This window comes from Gymnoscopelus microlampas (assembly GCF_963454915.1).
Source record: "Gymnoscopelus microlampas genome assembly, chromosome: 24".
In the NCBI taxonomy this organism is placed as follows: Eukaryota; Metazoa; Chordata; class Actinopteri; order Myctophiformes; family Myctophidae; genus Gymnoscopelus; species Gymnoscopelus microlampas.
The window spans coordinates 1,899,399-1,923,096 of record NC_139961.1 but is presented as its reverse complement, the minus strand read 5'-3'; the positions used below and the strand labels follow the sequence as shown (position 1 = coordinate 1,923,096).

General features: G+C 41.6%; 1 protein-coding gene across 1 annotated transcript; it reads right to left on the bottom strand.

The window, feature by feature from the left end:
* Positions 1-9,584: 9,584 nt before the first annotated feature.
* Positions 9,585-20,061, bottom strand: LOC311041162 (basic helix-loop-helix transcription factor scleraxis-like). The gene is made up of 3 exons (XM_084051688.1): positions 19,893-20,061; positions 16,841-17,314; positions 9,585-10,346 (listed from the first exon to the last, which is right to left on the bottom strand). Exons 1-3 carry the CDS (start codon positions 20,010-20,012, stop codon positions 10,311-10,313), a joined length of 630 nt encoding a protein of 209 aa, XP_083907814.1. The 5' UTR covers positions 20,013-20,061; the 3' UTR covers positions 9,585-10,310.
* Positions 20,062-23,698: the final 3,637 nt, after the last annotated feature.

Genomic DNA, 23,698 nt, shown 5'->3' with positions numbered 1-23,698 from the left:
TTTGAAAAATCTTTGAGAAAAAAAAATATATATATATATTTTTTAAAAGCGTACATTTGTAACTCAAACCTTTGCATTTGGGGGGACGTCCCCTGGAACAAAATGTTTTACAAATGTTCGCTTTAAAAAAAAAATATATATATATATATATATATATATACTCCAAGATTATCAAAAAAGTTTTGCGTTTTTTTTCAAAAATAGCCAAAAGACAGATGCGTATGCGGTCTTAATGCGTTAACGGTTAATACTCGGAAACGGCGAGTTAAAAAAAAAGCTCTCAATGCAGACTTTCGTCGAGAGCTTTTTTTTTTTTTAAATCCGCCATTTCCGCCGTGCGACCGCGTTTAGAAAGCGGGTTCTAATTGAGTTTAAGTCCTAAAATCTCCTTAATTGACTTATTTTTTTGCCAAAGGGTTTTTTCTCTCTCTCTCCTCTCTCTCTTCTTCCCTGCTGTTAATCATTGTCTCTCTCTCTTTGCTCCTGTTGGGTTGTTGTTTTTTTTTCTCTCCCCTCCGGGGGTGTGGAACAGGGTCTCGCCGCCGCCCCCTGGAGGGAGGTGGTTGTAATCGCACCTAAAATACCATCACTGTTGGTTTCTAGTTTTTTCTTTAAATCTTGAGGGGAAAAAAAAAACCAATTGACTTTTTTAAGGAATAAAGATTATTGAAAATGATTTCTACGCTGTCGTCTCCGTTTTGTGAGGGTTGTCCAGATATTAACCACTTTAAGGACACTTAAAGGGATATTTCACTTTCAAAAAAACTTGTGGTGATCCCTTTAAAGAGCACTTTAAACCTATTTTCAACCCATCGTCATCTTAAAGGGCAAGACCACTTTGGTAGAGGATTGGGTTGTGTAGTTTCCTTGCCATGATGTAACTCCAAAGGTGGACAAGAAATATAAAATAATTGCTCCATTGATTAGAAATTGATAATTCAAAATATGCTCCTCACTGACTTACATTGTACGGTAAAACAGCTCTCAAAGTCACTCTTTTAGCACATAAACAAACACAAACAAAGTTGATTCAGACAATATAGAACATCACCAAACACAGTACAGTTTGTTTTTTTAATAAAAATGTTAACTTACTGCTCATTTTAATATTTTTATTAAGAAGAAAACCCGGACTGGATTCCCAGATCCGGATTTTCAAATAGTAAAATCAGCAGGAAGTTCACATTTGTTAAAAAAACAAACAGTACAGGGTTTGGTGATGTTCTATTATTGTCTGAATCATCTTTGTTCGTGTTCGTTTATGGGCTTAAGAGTGACTGAGCGCTGTTTTACCGTACAATGTAAGTCAATGAGGAGCAAATTTAGAATTATCAATTTCTAATCAACTACATCCACTACACTACAGGCAAATATTGTACCTTTTGCTTTATTATTTGAACACTTTAGTTACTTTGTAGATTTGGATTATTATATATATATTATTATATATACATACATACATTTTTGGCAATTTGAAAATAGCAGATCTACAAGCTCACAACGTGACACATTGTGAGCTTGTAGATCTGCTATTTATAAATGATTTTTATACATTTGAAAACGTGTGAAATTGGACATTCTGAATAATGAGTACTTTATGCTTTTGGTACTTTAAATACATTTTGATACCAGGACTTGTACTCAAGTAAACTTTGAATTCCAGACTTTAATTGTAACAGAGTATTTCTACATTGTACTTGTAATGGCAATTTCATTCCTCCTTTGTTTGAATATTGCACATTACTTCACAGGTGGTGAATGGAGAGATCCTACGCAGTAGAAAAGAAATAAAACATAACAGATGGAAGTCCAGTCCAAAAATCCAGGTTTAGGTGTATTTATTGTAGTTTGCAGTTTGAAGTGAACATACCATTGAATGCAGGGTTATTTCTTGTGGTTCTGTCTGTTTGCTCTTGTTACTACTGGTAGAAACGGTGTGGCTCCTAACCACCCTGTGTCCTCAGTCCTATGATCTAACTAATCAGTGCACCTGAGGGCTCTTAAGTAACACCTAGTGCTGCTCAAACTAGAGCCCGCCACCCAGTGTCGAGAAATAATAATGCTAACTAAGAAATAATATACTACCATCACAATGGCTCCTACAGTACTAATAATACTTTTACTTAAGTAAAACATGTACTTTTCCCACCATTGGTATTGGACTAATGCTCATTATAACGTCACCATGTCTGTCTGCTCACTGTGTGTCTCAGAGGAGGGCTGTGGGCGGTCCAGAAACCTGCCTACCAGTGACCTCATCGATGGGGGTCCTATAAGAAAGAACCATCTCATAATGAGCATTTAGTGAGGACCAATTGTATGAAAATTGGATGAAGTGGTCCTTTAACCTTTTTCATGTCAAGATTCCCCAAAATTATATGCATCTTGTCGCAGACCCCCAGCTCAAAAAAATGTTGTTGCAGGGACCCCCAGAAGCACAGATTTGAGTCCAAAATGTTAGCTTTAAAATATTAGTCCATGAGCCAGAGCCCCAAAATTGAGCAATGATTATCTAAAGAGTGGGCAAAACAGACCTATATTAAATTGTTCATAGGGTCAATACGAGTAAATAAATATATGATAACCTTTCCACAGGAGCAGCTTTTTCATGGTTATCACACATTTTGTTATTTTCCCCATACGTACATGACAGGTGTAAAGATGACAACATTTAAAAAAGAGTTATCATAATGAAACTTCCTGAGTTGATTACTTACATGAAGACAATGATTTATCGTATTACAAGTTTTCTGAAATTGTATATTTAAATATGCGCATTAGGAAAATATGCCCACATTTGCATAACTTTCCAGAATCAACGTTGGAACATTGGACAAAGCCAACATAACTATTTCATTTTGTTAAGATGTTGGAGTCAAAGGTTTTTAACGAGGGAATATTCAATATCTGGCTCAATTTTGTGGCTCTGGCTCATGGACTAAATGCCTAATTTGCATATTTCAATATTCAATTTCAGAAGACTTGTAATACGATAAATCATTGTCTTCGTGTATGTAATCAACTCAGGAAGTTTCATTATGATAACTATTTTTTTACATTTTGTCATTTTTTTCACCTGTCATGTACGTATGGGGAAAATAACAAAATGTTTGATAACCATGAAAAAGCTACTCCTGTGGAAAGGTTATCATATATTTATTTACTCGTATTGACCCTATGAACAATTTAATATAGGTTTGGTTTTGCCCACTCTTTCGATAATGAAATCTTGTCTGGCTCATGGACTATATATATTCAAAGATTTGCACAAATGTTCAAGATTTCAAGATTTTCAAGAATAGCCAACTATACTTTGGCTATTCAAAAATAGCAGATCTACAAGCTCATAGCGCGGCACTCAGTGCCGCGCTATGAGCTTGTTGATCTGCTATTTTTGAATAGACAAAGTATAGTAATGGTTATAGTTAAAAATGTAAAATGTCACAGATGCGTCCCTGGATTGAATGTGTTGTTAAGCCTTAATATACACTTTTAAGAACATTTCAGAAGCAGCTGCTCTTAGATCTGCTGCTTCAACCTGCAGGAAAGATGGAGCCACGTCTGGTGTCCAATCGGGTGAGCTGTCTGCTTCAAATAACTTTATTGGCACTGGGGTCTAAACGTCTCAATGGGAAAGTAGGGGGGGACCACCTCAACCCACTCACTGCACATGTACCAGTTATTATATTGTAATAACATACTCTACCACACAGGTAACTACCAGTTATTATATTGTAATGACATACTCTACCACACAGGTAACTACCAGTTATTATATTGTAATAACATACTCTACCACACAGGTACACTACCAGTTATTATATTGTAATAACATACTCTACCACACAGGTATACTACCAGTTATTATATTGTAATAACATACTCTACCACACAGCTATACTACCAGTTATTATATTGTATTATTACACGGCTTGGTTGAATGCTTGATTCTGATTGGTCAGTCATCGGTCATTATTTCTGGATAATGACCGGTGAGCTCTATAACGCAGTGGTTCTCAAACTTTTTCATGTCAAGGACCCCCAAATGGACACTTATTAGCCCGCGGACCCCCATTTGAAAAGATACATTTTAAGGACCCCCAGTTTGACATGCATTAGGGCTACGGACCCCCATTTAATGGCATTTCTATCTCTGGGATCCCAATTCATGTTGTAAAATCAATGTTAATGTAACTCTGAGAGTGTACAAATGAAACCAAATGGACCCGTTAGGGTCCATTTGGTTCCATTTGTACACTCAGAGTTACAGACCCATAAGGGTCCATTTGGTTCCTATCCATCATTTAGCTGGGGACCCCCTGGAACCCCCTGAAGTACCCCTGGGGGTCCCCGGACCCCACTTTGAGAACCAATGCTATAACGGAGCGCTTTGTAATCAGAGACTCAGAACACCTGCTCATATCAACCTGCGCTGCTTGGTTTTATGCTTTATCCAACATGACAGCCATGTAAACAAACACACCATGTCCTTTACAACTAAACGTTGCTCTCAAGAATGTTTTTGAAAACATTTGAAGTGAGAAATAGACGATGCAATAACCGAAAAGTCATTCTATTTGATCCACTGCACTTCCTTGTTTATCGTGGCGCAACAACGGGGGAATACCAAAACACAGTCGCCCCGGGGGAAATCCGGCGGTATTACAGGCAAATCCAGCGGTATATAGAATGAGGGGCGAGTGTTTTGGGGCGAGTTTTCCGGTTACCTTGTGGAATACTGTCATTTGTTTTCCGAGGCGAACTTGTCCGCCCAGCCCCAATACTTATGGAATACTTTCATTGCTGTAAGCAAGGAAATACTTTGTTTTGTTGTTACTTTTGGGTACATTTATTTATGTATTTATTAAATAGCCGTGTAATAAGCGGGATAATGCATGGGGAGGTGGACATTATTGAAATTTGAAGCCCGACAGGGCGATTACGCACCGAGGCAGACCCGAGGTGCATAATCATTTATCCCTTGCATAACATACTCTACCACACAGGTATACTAGTTATTATATTGTAATAACATACTCTACCATACAGATAGACTAATTATATTGTATAACATAACATACTAACATAACATTTCATTAAAAGGTTCTGTAAAGTACAGCCACACATCTTGTTAGAAATAAAACATCTTGGCTTATTGTAGAAGAATAACAAAATGATTTGATAAGATGAAATTAAACACTTTTTTTCTTTTTACTTTTGAATTTATTTTATTGTACAAAAATAATGTAATGTTTTCAGCAGCTTCTTCCAGTGTTGGCCATGTGCAAAAAAAAAAAACACACACACAAGCGTCAGTTTTAATTCAAGTACTACTCTACCTTAATGTCATACATTAGACTAGATTGTCTACCTTAATGTCATACATTAGACTAGATTCATGTCTACCTTAATGTCATACATTAGAATAGATTCATGTCTACCTTAATGTCATACATTAGACTAGATTCATGTCTACCTTAATGTCATACATAAGAATAGATTCATGTCTATCTTAATGTCATACATCAGAATAGATTGTCTACCTTAATGTCATACATCAGAATAGATTGTCTACCTTAATGTCATACATCAGAATAGATTGTCTACCTTAATGTCATACATCAGAATAGATTGTCTACCTTAATGTCAGACATCAGAATAGATTGTCTACCTTAATGTCAGACATCAGAATAGATTGTCTACCTTAATGTCATACATTAGAATAGATTCATGTCTACCTTAATGTCATACATTAGAATAGATTCAGAGGTAGGCCTTTGTGGTTGATATGACTGAATACTAGTAGGGCTGCACAACCTTTTTATAACTGTATCAATAAGTTTACACCAGCCATTCCCCAGCCTTCTGTCAGGATGTTGCAACTGGGCCCCAAAACACTACGATTTAAATGATAATATAACATTAATATTTTAATAGTATACTATGTTCGGTCAATTGATTGGAGCCTGAACGCTGTCCGAAAAGGCTTTGGAGAGATGTGTCGCGTGAGCCCCCATCTGGGGGAAAAAGCTTGGGAACGGCTGGTTTACAAAGTACAAATAAATGCTCATATCGGCGACGTGGACAAGTGCTTCAGAATGTCCTCTTTATCATTTGAAATAACATCCAGAAGTTGTTCTAGGATCCGTAAAGTGCAGTAAAACGAGGTTTTTAAAGATGTTTAGCCATATGTTTGGGCTGATCACTAGAGCACCGACCCCATGCCAGAACTTTGTGTCCCATCGGCCATTTTAGATCGTCTATGTTTTGACAGATATTTTTATGTGAAAAAAGTAGCAACATTCATCATCATTTAGAAAAACCTGTTTGGTTTACTATTTGATAACATTTAACTGATGTGCAAAGACATTAACACGTTTTATTTAACCACTCGAGCCGCATTTCAGAACATTTCCCAAAAAAAAGTCAAGTAGTGAGCGACGCATCAGCCGGGCTCTAGTCATTACCAGTCTAAGTAATTAGTGCTAATTGAAGTGCTAATCATGCAGCCCTGAGTCATACGATAGCGTTGAGGTAGCGTGCCACGTTCCCCAGTGAAACACGTTTTTTTTTTCCTGTGCGTTTTCACAAGATTTCCAAACAGGCACTCGAGTCAAAATAATTTACATTTCTCAAATGTGTGCATTAGTCCTACATGCCGGGGCAACTCACATTTGATGTGCACACACACACACACACACACACACACAAGAACAACTGACCATTCTCTTGTCTTTGAAGTAAGAGTTTGTGCAATAGAGTACTGAAGTCCTGATGTCACTCGTTCATCCCCTGGTTCGTAAAGTCATTTCTCTATGGAGAATAACATTGTGTCGTCTTAGAATCGTCTCATATAAGAATCGTGGTCCAAAAATAAACAAACTGTCTCTGTGATATTGTCAGGGAGGAGGCTCTGTATCGTTCATGATAGTCAGTCACTCATATTTGATACAGTCTGTTTCTGGTGAAAATGTAACTAATTCGTCGGAAGTAACATTATCGTTTTCTCACCGTCAGTTGATGCTTCATATCCATAAGGGTTTGTTTATTTTTGCACGTCTATGGGAATTCAGAACGGGGTGGAAAACCGCGACCCAGTAGGATGTGTAAATTACGTCAGACTTCGGTGCTCTATGAATGCAAGTAAACATTTTGAAAACACTTTAAACTTTTAAAAACACTCCTGGGGTTAATTTTAACGTCCGGCTTTTGCGTTGCACCTCCAGGCGGGCTTTTTAAGTTGCTTGATTCAATATTTAGAAATTTGATATTAATTTGATAAGACCCCTCCTATATAAAAAGCCTATTATTAGCATTTCAAACTCCATGTTAAGCATGTTTTAGACTCGTTGAGAACACACTCGCCTGGTTCTGCTGACTCACACACTAAAGCCAGAGTAGATGCTAAAATGAACTGGAGAAGTGTCTTTTAAAGTGAGAAACCCCTCTAAAGAAGATAACAAATGAAATAAAGTCATGTATAATATAGTCGTTCCTAAAAGCCAGTTCAATGAAGTGCAAAAAACATTTAGCTGAGTGCAGCTCAGTTTGTTTCAGCTTACTGCAGTTTCATTCAGAGAACAGACACGAGGAAATGTTTTCTAGACTCTTTTACGTTAGTGACGTAAATAACTTGTACGGTTTGTACTTAGGCACACGTTACAGCAATAAAGTAATACTCTGTTCCTCCCAATTTACTGCAGTAGAGTGTGTATTGCAGTAGAGCAGGGGTCTTCAACAGGGGGTCCGGGACCCCTAGGGGGTCCTCAGAGTTCTGACAGGGGGTCCGCCAATTTTTTTTTTTTTTGCTAAATTTTTTTTTAATTTCTGAGAACTTAAGCCAAAAATAGCCGATCTACAAGCTCACAACGCCTTGCAGCGAAGCCAAAAATAGCAGATCTACAAGCTCACAACGCCTTGCAGCGAAGCCAAAAATAGCAGATCTACAAGCTCGCAACGCCTCGCGCTGCGAGGCGTTGTGAGCTTGTAGATCGGCTATTTTTGGCAAAGAGTTATAGGTGTGGAGGGGAAAAAAAGCAGCAAAAGTTGAGCTGAAATACAATTTTTTTTTACAATATAGAGGGGGGTCCCTGCTTCATCTCTCTCTCAGCTAGGGGGTCCTTGGCCTGAAAACGTTGAAGTCCCCTGCAGTAGAGTGTGTTCATGTACTCCAGCTAAACATCTTGTTACACAAGTAATATATTCTAATAATACATCAACGTGTGACTGACTGATTACATCTATTAACGTGTCTATTTATATGTTGCCCTCATGGGCCTGCATACCAGAAATTAAATCAAATAAATACATGAATGAAAGAAAAGGAAAAACGACCTGAATATAACGACAACGACAACCTGAATATAACTTCTTCTTTTCTTTCGGACTTCCTGCAAACGTGTTTTCAGTCAGAACCCTGTTGAAATGTTAAGATAAAAAGCCTCTATCTTATAAGCAAACGACAGAAGGAGCAAACAAACATGGTAGATATACAACACGGTTTAACAGCTGGTAGCCACCATGCAAATACTGTTTTATTTTAACCCGTTGAGACCTGAAACTGTGACATTTTTTGATTTGAGCTAAAAAAGCATTATTTTACACTTTGGGCTATTCAAAAATAGCAGATATACAAGCTCGAGTGCCGCTCTACGAGCTTGTAGATCTGCTATTTTTGAAAAATTGTGAAAATGTGTGCAAATCTTTGAATATATATATTTTTAAAGCGAACATTTTTAACTCAAATCTTTGCTTCTGGGGGGTCCCTGGAACAAAATATTTTGATGGGGGTCCGCGGCCAAATACATATAATATAAAACTACATATATAAAACTGTTGGGATTTAGGAGACATGTAGAATCGGCTTCAGGTCTCAATGGGTTAAAAGATAAATAAGAAACCAATATTTTAACAGTATAATATTGTCTTCCTCTGGCCTTTTGGAAGACTATAGGAAGACTATACTGTGCAGTTTATTACCTTTTAAAATAAAGTAGTGTTGCATCGTGGCTACGAGCTGTACGACCTCCTCCTTTTAAACAAAGATCTCGTCAAAGTGGTTAAATGACGTTTTTTTTCCACAAACAAAACGCTCTAAAAAGCTTTCTTCAAATAACCGCTCCTCACTAACGCTCATCATAAAATGACAACCACGTCTACTCACTGTGTGGACGGCTCAGAAACCTGCCTACCAGTGACATCATTGTTAGAATCATTATCTTTCCAGGAAGAGGACAGGCTGTTTCTGAACTGTCCATAGACAATACACAGGGACGTGCACAGATAGACTCTAGGTGGTGCTCGAGCACCTGCCCTTTGCCCTCTTGACCAGAAGTGCCCTTTTGAAAAGAAAAAAGTTTTTTGTTTTTCAGTTTACAGCAGGGGTCTTCAACAGGGGGTCCTCAGAGTTACTACAGGGGGTCCGCCAAATCTTTATGTGATATGATTTTTCTTTTTACCATAACCACTCGAAACCTAGCATCCCTTTTCTGGAGGAGAACTTTAGCCAAAAATAGCAGATCTACAAGCTCACAATGCCTCTCGCTGCGAGGCGTTGTGAGCTTGTAGATCTGCTATTTTCGGCAAAGAGGTATAGGTGTAGAGGGAAAAAAGAGCAGACCAAGTAAACAAAAAAAAAGTATAATTTACTTGAGCACCTGCCCCTCAAAATGTCTGTGCACGCCACTGACAATACATAGATGTCATCTTGTGAGCATTAGTGAGGATAATGTTGATAAGTGCTCCTTTAACATGGGGGAGAAAAAAACAACAACCTCAAAACAAAACCACCCTGAGAGTAAAACGACCTGATCTGTGCTTCAAGCTTCAGAGCATCAGAGTTCAGCGTCGGGTTCGGCTTCCAACCGAGAAGTTAAGGATTTAACCCTCGACCTCCCGGCATGAGGCGAGCAGGAGCGCTCGCTCCATCCGTCTGTGTTAAGTTACGACCGTGTGACGCAAGGCCTCGCTTTTTTCCCCTCTTTAGTCGGAGAGTCGGAGAGGCCGACCGAAATAGCCAAAATAGTCAGTCAGTCAGTCAGTCAGTCAGTCAGTCAGTCAGTCAGGTGCAACTTTACACATGTGGCTCAGATTGCAGCTCCACCAAAACATGGAGCAAAAGGAGCGCCAACACAAAGTGCATTTTCAGTGTTCTACTTCTCTCTGATGAAGAAGTCCTGCTGTCAGTAAACTGTGTATATATATTATATATATACACCAGTCAGAGAGTTTGACAGTTGATGTGACTTCAGTCACACCGTCAGTTACATGTAAACATTGGGGGGGGGGGGGGGGGGGGTGAGGTCGCCAGGTCACACGGCTGTCGAGTGCTTGTCTCCCTCTCTGAGCTGTGAAGGGAAAGGAAAAATGCTCTTTTTAAAAACAATTGCACGCAGACACAATACACAGCACGTAGGCTACACACATTCTATACAAGCCAACAGTGAATACAGTGACAGCATGTCAATGTTTTTGTCTCATTCCTAAGTCAATAATTTGATGACCAGCAGGGCCGGTAGGCAGCGGTTCCGGTAGGAGACACAAAGGAGACTCTTTGTGTCTCCTACCGGAACCGCTGCCGGTCATCAAATTATTGTCTTAGGAATGAGACAAAAACTAAAAAAAACATATCCGTGAATTTAAGTCTCCATGGGGTGACTAATCCATAGGGGAAAAAAAGGCATTTTGGGGGTGAACTACCCCTTTAAGCTCTTGCTAATACTTTTCATTGGTTCAATATTAATAAAAACCCACACACTTTCAACCTGGCGTCCGTCAGTACGGGCATGTTGATGTTTAACGGTTAACATCTCTCAAAATGATATAAAACAAATAAGTGCAAAAAGGAGCTGATATATAAGCTCACAACGTGTCGCATCGCCACCATCTGAAAGGGACATTAAATTATCACCGATAGAGTTATGTACCGATAGACACAGAATGGTAAATCATGTTTTGGGGAGAGCTTTTGCCCCTAACTTTCATCAAGCCTTAGAAATTAGAATAACGACAAAACACCTATGAGCCCTGTGGGTAGGTCAGTATCTCACCTACTTAGACCAATCAATAGTCTGATCAAACGTGATAATGTCCCTTTCAGTGCATTGACACCATCCGAAGCCGGTGCCGTGTCGTGAGCTTGTACATCGGCTATCTTCTCTACTTGTGTGTGCTGCTGTCATATGCCTGACGTATTAATGGGGCAATGATTTAGCAAAAAAAGAACAAACATAAAAAGTTGAAAAATGGACATGCTATTAAGGTTGATCTGCCTTCCAGAACAACACTCAGACAACACTTGTCCCATAACCCTGGATGTTGTTGTGTTGTTCGGCGTCCTGTCACATGACGCAGTAGAACCTCTCAAGGCTTTTAAGGTTGTGACATAATATTTATGTGCTGCAGCCAGCCAGTGCCACCTGCTGGCTATTTATAGATGCAACGCACACGCAAGCGCACGCACGTGCACACACACACACACACACACACACACACACACACACACACACACACACACACACACACACACACACACACACACACACACACACACACACACACACACACACACACACACACCGCGACCCGGAAGAACACCGCACACACACACACACACACACCACATAAAGTCTTTCTATATCCGGTCCGAAAAATGGACTCGTAAATGTATGCTATTGGTTGGGAAAGAAGACGTGTTTGTCCATGTGGCCCAGCCCTCGTTTGACAGAATCCTGCTAATGAACAGAACAAGCAACAAAAAGTCATTTGAAGTTCATTAACTCATTCAGTGCGAATTTTTTTCCAAAGCCCAGAGTGCCAACACGTCAAAACCGTGTTTTCAGTGTTTACGCTAGAATGACTAGATCATACATGCAGGCAACTGGCGGCCCGGGGCCACATGCGGCCCACACCTTCACTTAATGCGGCCCACACCTTCACTTAATGCGGCCCACACCTTCACTTAATGCGGCCCCCACCTTCACTTAATGCGGCCCCCACCTTCACTTAATACGGCCCACACCTTCACTTAATGCGGCCCACAGGTTAATATCAGAATAGTGATATATTGTTGATTTCAGCTGTTATGATTCTAAACATGCAAACATGACCCGCTTTAATTACTTCAGTCTATATTAGTAGCCGTTTTTATGCCCAGTGTATGGATTCCAATTAAAAAATAGCAGATCGGCTATTTTGTTACTTTTGTGTGACATAGAGGTGTCTTCCCGACGGTATATGCAATGTGTCCCTCTGGAGTGAGTGTGGAAACCCTCTCCATCATCAAAGTTGCATCAGGCCTGCGGCCCTGCGCTAGATGGACCCATCCCCGTCAGATCTAATGTTAAAGGAGAGTCTCGGCTTTCTTGTTCTTTTTCTGCGTTTTGAATCTTTTGAATATTTTAGTCATCTGAAATGTTTTACTGTTAGTCTAGTTTTAGTCGACTAAAATGTATTTTGGCGGTGACTTGATGGCGTCGTAATGCCTGATTTTACACTTGGTTGCACAACGTGCCACGCTGCGACACGCTGCGACGCGTTGTGGGCTTGTAGATCAGCTATTTTCAGAGCGCAACACCTGAGTGCAACCAAACATAAAATGACATTTTTTTTGTTCAATGGATCACTTCTCCACTAGTCTTAGTTCTACTGGATCTCTTCTCCACTAGTCTTAGTTCTACTGGATCTCTTCTCCACTAGTCGTAGTTCTACTGGATCTCTTCTCCACTAGTCTTAGTTCTACTGGATCTCTTCTCCACTAGTCTTAGTTCTACTGGATCTCTTCTCCACTAGTCTTAGTTCTACTGGATCTCTTCTCCACTAGTCTTAGTTCTACTGGATCTCTTCTCCATTAGTCTTAGTTCTACTGGATCTCTTCTCCACTAGGCTTAGTTCTACTGGATCTCTTCTCCACTAGTCTTAGTTCTACTGGATCTCTTCTCCACTAGTCTTAGTTCTACTGGATCTCTTCTCCACTAGTCTTAGTTCTACTGGATCTCTTCTCCACTAGTCTTAGTTCTACTGGATCTCTTCTCCACTAGTCTTAGTTCTACTGGATCTCTTCTCCACTAGTCTTAGTTCTACTGGATCTCTTCTCCACTAGTCTTAGTTCTACTGGATCTCTTCTCCACTAGTCTTAGTTCTACTGGATCTCTTCTCCACTAGTCTTAGTTCTACTGGATCTCTTCTCCACTAGTCTTAGTTCTACTGGATCTCTTCTCCACTAGTCTTAGTTCTACTGGATCTCTTCTCCACTAGTCTTAGTTCTACTGGATCTCTTCTCCACTAGTCTTAGTTCTACTGGATCTCTTCTCCACTAGTCTTAGTTCTACTGGATCTCTTCTCCTCTAGTCTTAGTTCTACTGGATCTCTTCTCCACTAGTCTTAGTTCTACTGGATCTCTTCTCCACTAGTCTTAGTTCTACTGGATCTCTTCTCCACTAGTCTTAGTTCTACTGGATCTCTTCTCCACTAGTCTTAGTTCTACTGGATCTCTTCTCCACTAGTCTTAGTTCTACTGGATCTCTTCTCCACAAGTTAACATTTTAGTCTAATTTTTATTTGTTGCCGAAATTGTCAATATATTTAGTCTTAGTTCTGGTCATCATAGCTTAGTTTTTATTTCGTTTTTATTTAGTTTGTCAGTGAAAAAAAGGTAGTCGACCAACATTTTCCGTCATAGGTTTAGTTGACAAAATCAACTGGTTGTAATGACTGAATGAACAGAAGCATGGTTACCTGTCTCCTCTGGTTGTAATGACTGAATGAACAGAAGCCTGGTTACCTGTCTCCTCTGGCTGTAATGACTGAATGAACAGAAGCATGGGTACCTGTCTCCTCTGGCTGTAATGACTGAATGAACAGAAGCATGGGTACCTGTCTCCTCTGGTTGTAATGACTGAATGAACAGAAGCATGGGTACCTGTCTCCTCTGGTTGTAATGACTGAATGAACAGAAGCATGGGTACCTGTCTCCTCTGGTTGTAATGACTGAATGAACAGAAGCATGGGTACCTGTCTCCTGGTTGTAATGACTGAATGAACAGAAGCATGGGTACCTGTCTCCTCTGGCTGTAATGACTGAATGAACAGAAGCATGGGTACCTGTCTCCTCTGGTTGTAATGACTGAATGAACAGAAGCATGGTTACCTGTCTCCTCTGGCTGTAATGACTGAATGAACAGAAGCATGGGTACCTGTCTCCTGGTTGTAATGACTGAATGAACAGAAGCATGGTTACCTGTCTCCTCTGGTTGTAATGACTGAATGAACAGAAGCATGGTTACCTGTCTCCTCTGGTTGTAATGACTGAATGAACAGAAGCATGGGTACCTGTCTCCTCTGGTTGTAATGAATGAACAGAAGCATGGGTACCTGTCTCCTCTGGTTGTAATGAATGAACAGAAGCATGGTTACCTGTCTCCTCTGGCTGTAATGACTGAATGAACAGAAGCATGGTTACCTGTCTCCTGGTTGTAATGACTGAATGAACAGAAGCATGGGTACCTGTCTCCTGGTTGTAATGACTGAATGAACAGAAGCATGGGTACCTGTCTCCTCTGGTTGTAATGACTGAATGAACAGAAGCATGGGTACCTGTCTCCTGGTTGTAATGACTGAATGAACAGAAGCATGGGTACCTGTCTCCTGGTTGTAATGACTGAATGAACAGAAGCATGGTTACCTGTCTCCTGGTTGTAATGACTGAATGAACAGAAGCATGGGTACCTGTCTCCTCTGGTTGTAATGACTGAATGAACAGAAGCATGGGTACCTGTCTCCTGGTTGTAATGACTGAATGAACAGAAGCATGGGTACCTGTCTCCTCTGGCTGTAATGACTGAATGAACAGAAGCATGGGTACCTGTCTCCTCTGGTTGTAATGACTGAATGAACAGAAGCATGGGTACCTGTCTCCTCTGGTTGTAATGACTGAATGAACAGAAGCATGGTTACCTGTCTCCTGGTTGTAATGACTGAATGAACAGAAGCATGGTTACCTGTCTCCTGGTTGTAATGACTGAATGAACAGAAGCATGGGTACCTGTCTCCTGGTTGTAATGACTGAATGAACAGAAGCATGGTTACCTGTCTCCTCTGGCTGTAATGACTGAATGAACAGAAGCATGGGTACCTGTCTCCTGGTTGTAATGACTGAATGAACAGAAGCATGGGTACCTGTCTCCTGGTTGTAATGACTGAATGAACAGAAGCATGGTTACCTGTCTCCTGGTTGTAATGACTGAATGAACAGAAGCATGGTTACCTGTCTCCTGGTTGTAATGACTGAATGAACAGAAGCATGGGTACCTGTCTCCTGGTTGTAATGACTGAATGAACAGAAGCATGGGTACCTGTCTCCTGGTTGTAATGACTGAATGAACAGAAGCATGGTTACCTGTCTCCTGGTTGTAATGACTGAATGAACAGAAGCATGGTTACCTGTCTCCTGGTTGTAATGACTGAATGAACAGAAGCATGGGTACCTGTCTCCTCTGGTTGTAATGACTGAATGAACAGAAGCATGGGTACCTGTCTCCTGGTTGTAATGACTGAATGAACAGAAGCATGGTTACCTGTCTCCTGGTTGTAATGACTGAATGAACAGAAGCATGGGTACCTGTCTCCTGGTTGTAATGACTGAATGAACAGAAGCATGGGTACCTGTCTCCTCTGGTTGTAATGACTGAATGAACAGAAGCATGGGTACCTGTCTCCTCTGGTTGTAATGACTGAATGAACAGAAGCATGGTTACCTGTCTCCTGGTTGTAATGACTGAATGAACAGAAGCATGGTTACCTGTCTCCTCTGGCTGTAATGACTGAATGAACAGAAGCATGGTTACCTGTCTCCTCTGGCTGTAATGACTGAATGAACAGAAGCATGGTTACCTGTCTCCTGGTTGTAATGACTGAATGAACAGAAGCATGGTTACCTGTCTCCTCTGGCTGTAATGACTGAATGAACAGAAGCATGGTTACCTGTCTCCTCTGGTTGTAATGACTGAATGAACAGAAGCATGGTTACCTGTCTCCTCTGGCTGTAATGACTGAATGAACAGAAGCATGGTTACCTGTCTCCTCTGGTTGTAATGACTGAATGAACAGAAGCATGGGTACCTGTCTCCTCTGGTTGTAATGACTGAATGAACAGAAGCATGGGTACCTGTCTCCTCTGGTTGTAATGACTGAATGAACAGAAGCATGGTTACCTGTCTCCTGGTTGTAATGACTGAATGAACAGAAGCATGGTTACCTGTCTCCTGGTTGTAATGACTGAATGAACAGAAGCATGGTTACCTGTCTCCTCTGGCTGTAATGACTGAATGAACAGAAGCATGGTTACCTGTCTCCTCTGGTTGTAATGACTGAATGAACAGAAGCATGGTTACCTGTCTCCTCTGGCTGTAATGACTGAATGAACAGAAGCATGGTTACCTGTCTCCTCTGGTTGTAATGACTGAATGAACAGAAGCATGGGTACCTGTCTCCTCTGGTTGTAATGACTGAATGAACAGAAGCATGGGTACCTGTCTCCTCTGGTTGTAATGACTGAATGAACAGAAGCATGGTTACCTGTCTCCTGGTTGTAATGACTGAATGAACAGAAGCATGGGTACCTGTCTCCTGGTTGTAATGACTGAATGAACAGAAGCATGGTTACCTGTCTCCTGGTTGTAATGACTGAATGAACAGAAGCATGGTTACCTGTCTCCTGGTTGTAATGACTGAATAAACAGAAGCATGGTTACCTGTCTCCTCTGGTTGTAATGACTGAATAAACAGAAGCATGGTTACCTGTCTCCTCTGGTTGTAATGACTGAATAAACAGAAGCATGGTTACCTGTCTCCTCTGGCTGCTGAGGCAGAAGGTGCAGATGGGTCTCAGGGCGGCGGTGCTGCTGGCGATGCCGGTGGCGTTGCCGCCGTTGTTGCCGCCGCCGCCGCTGTTCTCAGTGGCGCCGCCCTGCAGGAGGCTCTGGTAGCGCAGGCAGGGCTGCTGGCTGTCCTGCTCCAGCAGCAGGACGTTGGCCAGGTGGGCGATGTAGCTGGAGGCCAGCCGCAGCGTCTCGATCTTGGACAGCTTGCGGTCCTGCGGCTCGGTGGGGATGAGCGTCCGCAGCGCGCTGAACGCCGTGTTGACGCTGTGCGTGCGGTCGCGCTCCCGCGCGTTGGCCGCCTGCCGCTGCTTGCTGGCTCCGCCGCCACCCCCCGCCCCCGAGTGGTGGTGGTGGTGGTTGTGCCGGCGCTCCCCGCCCCGCCCCCTCCTCCTCGTCCTCTGGTGGTGGTGGTGGTGGTGGGTGGGGGCTCCCCTCACCTACGCATGGCACAAGTACTATGTACAATGACTATGGACAATTGCAATTAACAGTTAACAGTTAACTATTTACAATGATTTCAATTTACAATTAAAGCTACAAGCAGCGATGACTGGGGCCTCGCAACTCTGTCCACGTTAGGGGCAAATATTGACCAATCAGAACAGGGAGCAGAGCTAAGTAACTCTATTGAAGGCTAAGGATGTTCAACCGGGTCCAGTGAGACGACTTGTGACTCTGTACGACAAACTGTTCAAAAGGCAAAATGTAGAAAATATGAAATATTGACCAATTAAAATAGGGGAAATAGGACATGGACTCTCAATCAAATCAAGTGACGCGACTCACGAGTCTGTACGACAAACCGTTCAAAAGTTATAGCAAAAATAGGAACTATCAAATATTATCGACCAATCAGAAGAGGGGGCGGGGTTATGTAACGTCACCAATGAAGGAAAAGGACTTTAAACCGAGTCCAATGAGGCGACTCACAAGTGGCTACGACAAACTGTTCAAAAGTAATGGCAAATGATAGAAACTATGAAATGTCGACCAATCAGAATAGGGGGCAGGGCTAAGTGACGCCATGAAGGATAAGGACACTCAATCTAATCAAGTGACACGACTCACAAGTATGTACGACAAACCGTTCAAAAGTTAAAGCAAAAAATAGGAACTATCGAATATCGACCAATCAGAAGAGGGGGCGGGGCTAAGTAACAACAATTAAGAACAAGGACTCTAATCCGAGTTCAATGAGGCCACTTACAAGTGTCTACGACAAGCAGGTCAAAAGTTATGGCGAAATATAGGTGTTTACAAATATCATCCAATCAGAAAAGGGGGTGGTGCCAAGTTAAACCAATGAAAGACAAGGACTCTGATCTGATTCCAATGACACCACCATCAAGTCTACATGGCGATCTACTCAAAAGCTACATAGACAAAATAAAAAACATGACCTTGTAGATTGGCTATTTTCACTTCCTCTTTGCCGGTGAAACAAGGAAGTTTGATGCTTCGCCACGGTCACGCCGTTTTATAAAAGCTCACGCTTTAGACAACCTTTTGTCGTTAAGGTCTCTTGTGTACGCTCAGCGAGTTTGAAGTTATTCTGACCATTCTCCTAGGAGGAGTTCGTTAAAGTATGACCCGTGAAAATGGAAGAAAATTGGCAAAAACGCTACTTTAAATTCAAAATGTCTGACTTCCTGTTGGGTTTACACCATGGCTCCAAGAGACTTTTTTTGTAAGTCGGGACATGATGATGAGGTGTGTACCAATGTACATACATGTAGGTGAAACCGTATTGTGGGGCTTCAACATTGACATTTTGTAGGGGGCGCTATTGAGCCATTAGACAACGCCCCTTTTTGAGAATTTTTCGCCACTTGAGATGTGTGTGCAAAGTTGCGCAACTTTTCTTTCTGCAATTTGAAAAGGGCTTTGCACAGGTGCAGTGCTCGGGCCCTAATTAATTACAGTTTAGACATTTCCCAGACTTATCCAGAGCGACTTGGTGCTTCAGTCAATCAATAAATCAAACTTTATTTATAGAGCACATTTTAATCAACCGTAGTCGACCCAAGTGCTGCGCAAGTTCAAAGCAAAGCAGATATACATGTAGGCTAATACATGCAAGAGATACACACACAGAAATTACACACAACAATAAGAAAGTTATACACTAATTAATCACGCAAAACTATTAAGATCAGTTGTGGTTAAAAGCCAGAGAGAAAAGGAGTGTTTTAAGTAAAGACTTAAAAACCTTGATGGACAGTACACATGAACAACAAGGCAAATAGTCACATAAATAGAATGCAGACAGAACAATGTAGAGCCTCAAAGAAACTAGGATACCGTCTAAATAAAATCTTATGACATCTCTTATTTGAGATAAGTTATTTTTTGCATAATCGTCAGAATTGTTCTCGTTCATCTTGTATAAAATCGTCTGTTGACAAACAGTGAAAACAGCACATCCACACAAGATTCTTTTTCCTATTTTTCAAAATTTCTGAACATTTTTGAAAGTAGGAAATGATTTAACGTAGATCTGGAATTTGAGCTTTTTTTTTTACGAAGAATTAAAACTAAGGACATTTTCTCTATGATGATTTAGTTTGAGTTAGTTTTGTAAGCACACAATACCGTTTCTGTTAATTATACATTTTTCATGAAGCCTTGTTTAGAAAAAACAATATTGTAGTTTTCACGTCGTACTTAAAGGCATAGTTCACCCCCTAAATGTCACATTTTCTATGGATTACTCACCCCATGGAGACTTGAATTCATAGATTATTTTGTTAGTTTTTGTCTCATTCCTAAGACAATCATTTGACGACCGGCAGCGGTTCCGGTAGGAGACACAAAGAGTCTCCTTTGTGTCTCCTACCGGAACCACTGCCGACCAGTGCGCTGGTCATCACATTATTGTCTTAGGAAAAAAAAAAAAAAATCCACAAATTCAAGTCTCCATGGGCTGACTAATCCATAGGGAAAAACATTTTTTTGGGGGGGGGGGGTGAACTACCCCTTTAACCGTCACATTTAGTTAACTATGATAATGCCTACCCTGACCATGGCGCTGCCGACCCGAGGACTGCGTCCGTCCCCTCCTCCTCCCCCAGTGGACGGCGTGTCGGAGATGTCGCTGGCGCTGCCGCTGTCCTCCAGGTCCTCCAGGTCCTCCATGTCCTCCGTGTCCGTGTCGGACGGGAACAACCCCCCGCTGTGCGCTCTGAGCTCTGATGCTCCCGACCACGCCGAGCACTTCATCATGACTGACTGACTGGACCTGCTGCTGCAGCTGCTCTCTGTGTGTGTGTGTGTGTGTGTGTGTGTGTGTGTGTGTGTGTGTGCGTGTGCGCGCCAGCGTTGCCAGCTTTCGCGAGAGAAACAAGCCGGCCTGGTCTATTACTGTACTTGCGAGGACCAAGTATAGTAGAATTTGAAGAAATCTACATCTGCGAGGACCGTTTTCCGCGTGCGCGCGCGTGTGTGTGTGTGCGCGCGCGCGCGCGCGTGTGTGTGCGCGCGTGTGTGCGCGCGTGTCAGTGTTGCCAGCTTTCGCAAGAGAAACAAGCCGGCCTGGTCTACAAAAACAAGCCCAAAAGAAGCGCCTTAGGCTATAATTATGTAGCAGTGTACGACGAAGGGCCCTATCTTGGCCTTACCCCTTCACACTACCCGTGAATTACGCACCAGGAAGCCAGTTGCACCACCTCACACTAAGTTCAGACTTAGTCTAGTTATAGCTTAACCCATTCAATCCGGGGGACGCATCTCTGTCATTTTAGATTTCTTTGGGCTATTCACAAATAGCAGATATACAAGCTCATAGCACGGCACTCGGTGCCGCGCTATGAGCTTGTAGATCTGCTATAGAGCACCGAAGTCTGATGTAATTTACACATCCTAGGTTTGTCTACCTGGGTCGCAGTTTTCCACCCCCCCCATTCTGAGTACCCATAGACGTATTTAATATCGCATCAAATAAGAACTGTGTTCCAAAAATAAACAAGTGACCCCGGCGGTTTGACTCTTATGGATATGAAGCATCAACGGACGGTGAGAAAACGATAATGTTACTTCCGCCAAATTAGTTACATTTTCGCCAGAATCAAATATGAGTGACTTGACTATCATAAACTATACAGAGCCTCCTCCCTGACAATATCGCCGAGACAGTTTGTTTATTTTAGGACCACAATTCTTATATGAGACGATTCTATGATGACCCAATGTTATTCTCCATAGAGAAATTACTTTACGAACCAGGGGATGAAAATGTATGCAAATCTTTGAATATATATTTTTAAAGCAAACATTTGTAACTCAAATATTTGCTACTGGGGGGTCCCTGGAACAAAAACATTTTACAAATGTTAAAAATATATATATTTAAAGATTTGCACACATTTTCACGATTTAAAACAAAAAATAGCAGATCTACAAGCTCGTAGCGCCTTGTAGATCTGCTATTTGTGAATAGCCCAAAAAATCTAAAAATGACACCAATACTTTCCCGGTCTAGAAGCCATTTAAGCTACAACTAGGCTAAGTTTGAACTTAGTGTGAGATGGTGCAACTGACTCCAGGCAGCTGGCGCTGTCCCTAAACGGTGTCTTACGGCCGTGGCCCTACCCGCTATATCATTGGTTCTCGCTATATCATTGGTTCCCCTGGGGGTCCGGGGACCCCCAGGGGTACTTGAGGGGGTTCCAGGGGGTCCCCAGCTAGATGTTGGACAGGAACCAAATGGACCCTTATGGGTCTGTAACTCTGAGAGTGTACAAATGGAACCAAATGGACGCGTTAGGGTCCATTTGGTTCCATTTGTACACTCTCAGAGTTAAATTAACATTGGTTTTACAATGTGAATTGGGGTCCCAGAGGTATAAATGCCATTAAATGGGGGTCCGTAGCCTAATGGATGTCAAACTGGGGGTCCTTGAAATTAAAATGGTTGAGAATCACTGCTAGAGAGCCGTAAAAAAACCTTCTCTTATTGGGGTCCCTGGCTTATCTTTTCAAATGGGGGTCCGCGGGGTAATAAGTGTCAATTAGGGGGTCCTTGACATGAAAAAGTTTGAGAACCACTGCGCTATATTATGCCGACTCCATTATTTGCGCCTGGATGTGTGGCCGTGGGCGTGTTTTTACGTTATCCCTAAAATTGCTATCTTGCCCACACGGGATTCTAAAACCACCCGCTATGCCAAATTCGTTTGGTAGAGCGCACGCCTGCGATGGACATGTCGGGCGTGGGGCCGGGGCGCACAACGGCACAACATTCACTCTCCCTCTCTCCTGATTCTCAGCGAATGTCTATTCTAATTCTAATGTTCCTAAAATCAGCCGAAGTGAGAGTGTCAATTCCTTGTGTCAAATGTGTTCATAGAAGATAACGGTCTGTTCAAAGAAGACAATGATTTGTGTGCTGCGCGTCGTGCGGTCGATGCCATTTGCTCCGTTCAGTTTTTCAATCCATTGTGCAGGAAATATGGAACTGATTACAATAATATAACATTCTCTATAATCAGTAACATGTAGGTGATACTTATGTCTATCAAATATGGTTTTATTGAAAGGCAATAAAAAGGCTAGAGCGCATGAAGCAAACGTCGGGTGTATAGTGTCCTGGCACTGTGATTTGCTTTTATTATTGTAACCACACAGATAGCAACCTTTTGCACGGGAACGCCCTGTGCGCAATACTAAATCCCCGAATAGTGAGTTTGATTGATTGAATATTTGATTAGGCAAACCATGTAAAACAGCACAGTTAAAATTCTTTGTCTAAAAGGTCCGTTCAAAAAGGTCCTTGCAGTCTTGTTTCCATTGGGGTCCTTGGTATTCAATTCATAGACATATACAGTAATAGAGTGGTTTAGCCACTCATAGTTTCTTAGGCCTGGCGTGATTCTTTTTTTTTAAATTGTTTTTAAATACACACAACTTGTATGCGGTGTCCTTGGCACAAAGAGGGGGGGTCTGCGGACAATTACGTATTAATTTAGGAGTCCTTGACATGAAAATGTTTGAGAACAACCTTGTTTAAACAGCATTAGACGGCAGGCCCCAATAAGCAACTACACTTTAGAAACAAGCTCCCTCCAAAAAACACAACCTGTAAACTTACCAGTATTTACAAGGCACTATACAGAAAGAAAATACAAGCCCAAAGCACTTATAATAAGGGGACTTGGCAACACGTGTGTGTGTGTGTGTGTGTGTGTGTGTGTGTGTGTGTGTGTGTGTGTGTGTGTGTGTGTGTGTGTGTGTGTGTGTGTGTGTGTGTGTGTGTGTGTGTGTGTGTGTGCTAACTTAAGGGCAGCGTTTTACAGGGTGAAAATAGCCTGCTGTGTGGTGAGAGGCAGAAGGCAGCTGGCAGGCTAACGGGCTGCACAGAGTCCCATGACACCGTGAGCCATTCCAACGGTCTGCTGCAAGCCTGCTCCCATGTTATTAACAGTGGTGGGAAAAAAGTACTCTATTTTTTTTTACTTAAGTAAAAGTATCAATACTGCAATGTAGAAATACTCTGTTACAAACGATATTCAGAATTTACTTGAGTAAAAGTACGAAAGTATTGGTATCAAAATGTACTTAAAGTACCACAAGTAGAAAGCACTCATTATGCAGAATGTCCCATTTCACATGTTTTCAAATGTACAAAAATCATTTCGCGACGCATTGTGAGCTTGTAGATCTGCTATTTTCAAATGGCCGAAAAATATATAGGGCTGAAGTGGCTAATGTATGTTTTGTAATAATAATCAAAAATCTACAAAGTAACTATTATCTAAAGTTTTCAAATAATTGTAATGGAGTAAAAGTATAATATTTGCCTCTGAGACGTAGTGGGGCAGAAGTAA

Excerpts from the sequence above, each read along its gene's own strand:
- LOC311041162 (XM_084051688.1), bottom strand. The coding sequence starts at position 20,012 with ATGGAGGACCTGGAGGACCTGGAGGACAGCGGCAGCGCCAGCGACATC. Across the intron at positions 17,315-19,892 it reads TCGGCAGCGCCATGGTCAGG|GTGAGGGGAGCCCCCACCCA; the intron begins GTAGGCATTATC and ends TGCCATGCGTAG. Across the intron at positions 10,347-16,840 it reads TCAGCAGCCAGAGGAGACAG|CTCAGAGAGGGAGACAAGCA; the intron begins GTAACCATGCTT and ends TTCCCTTCACAG.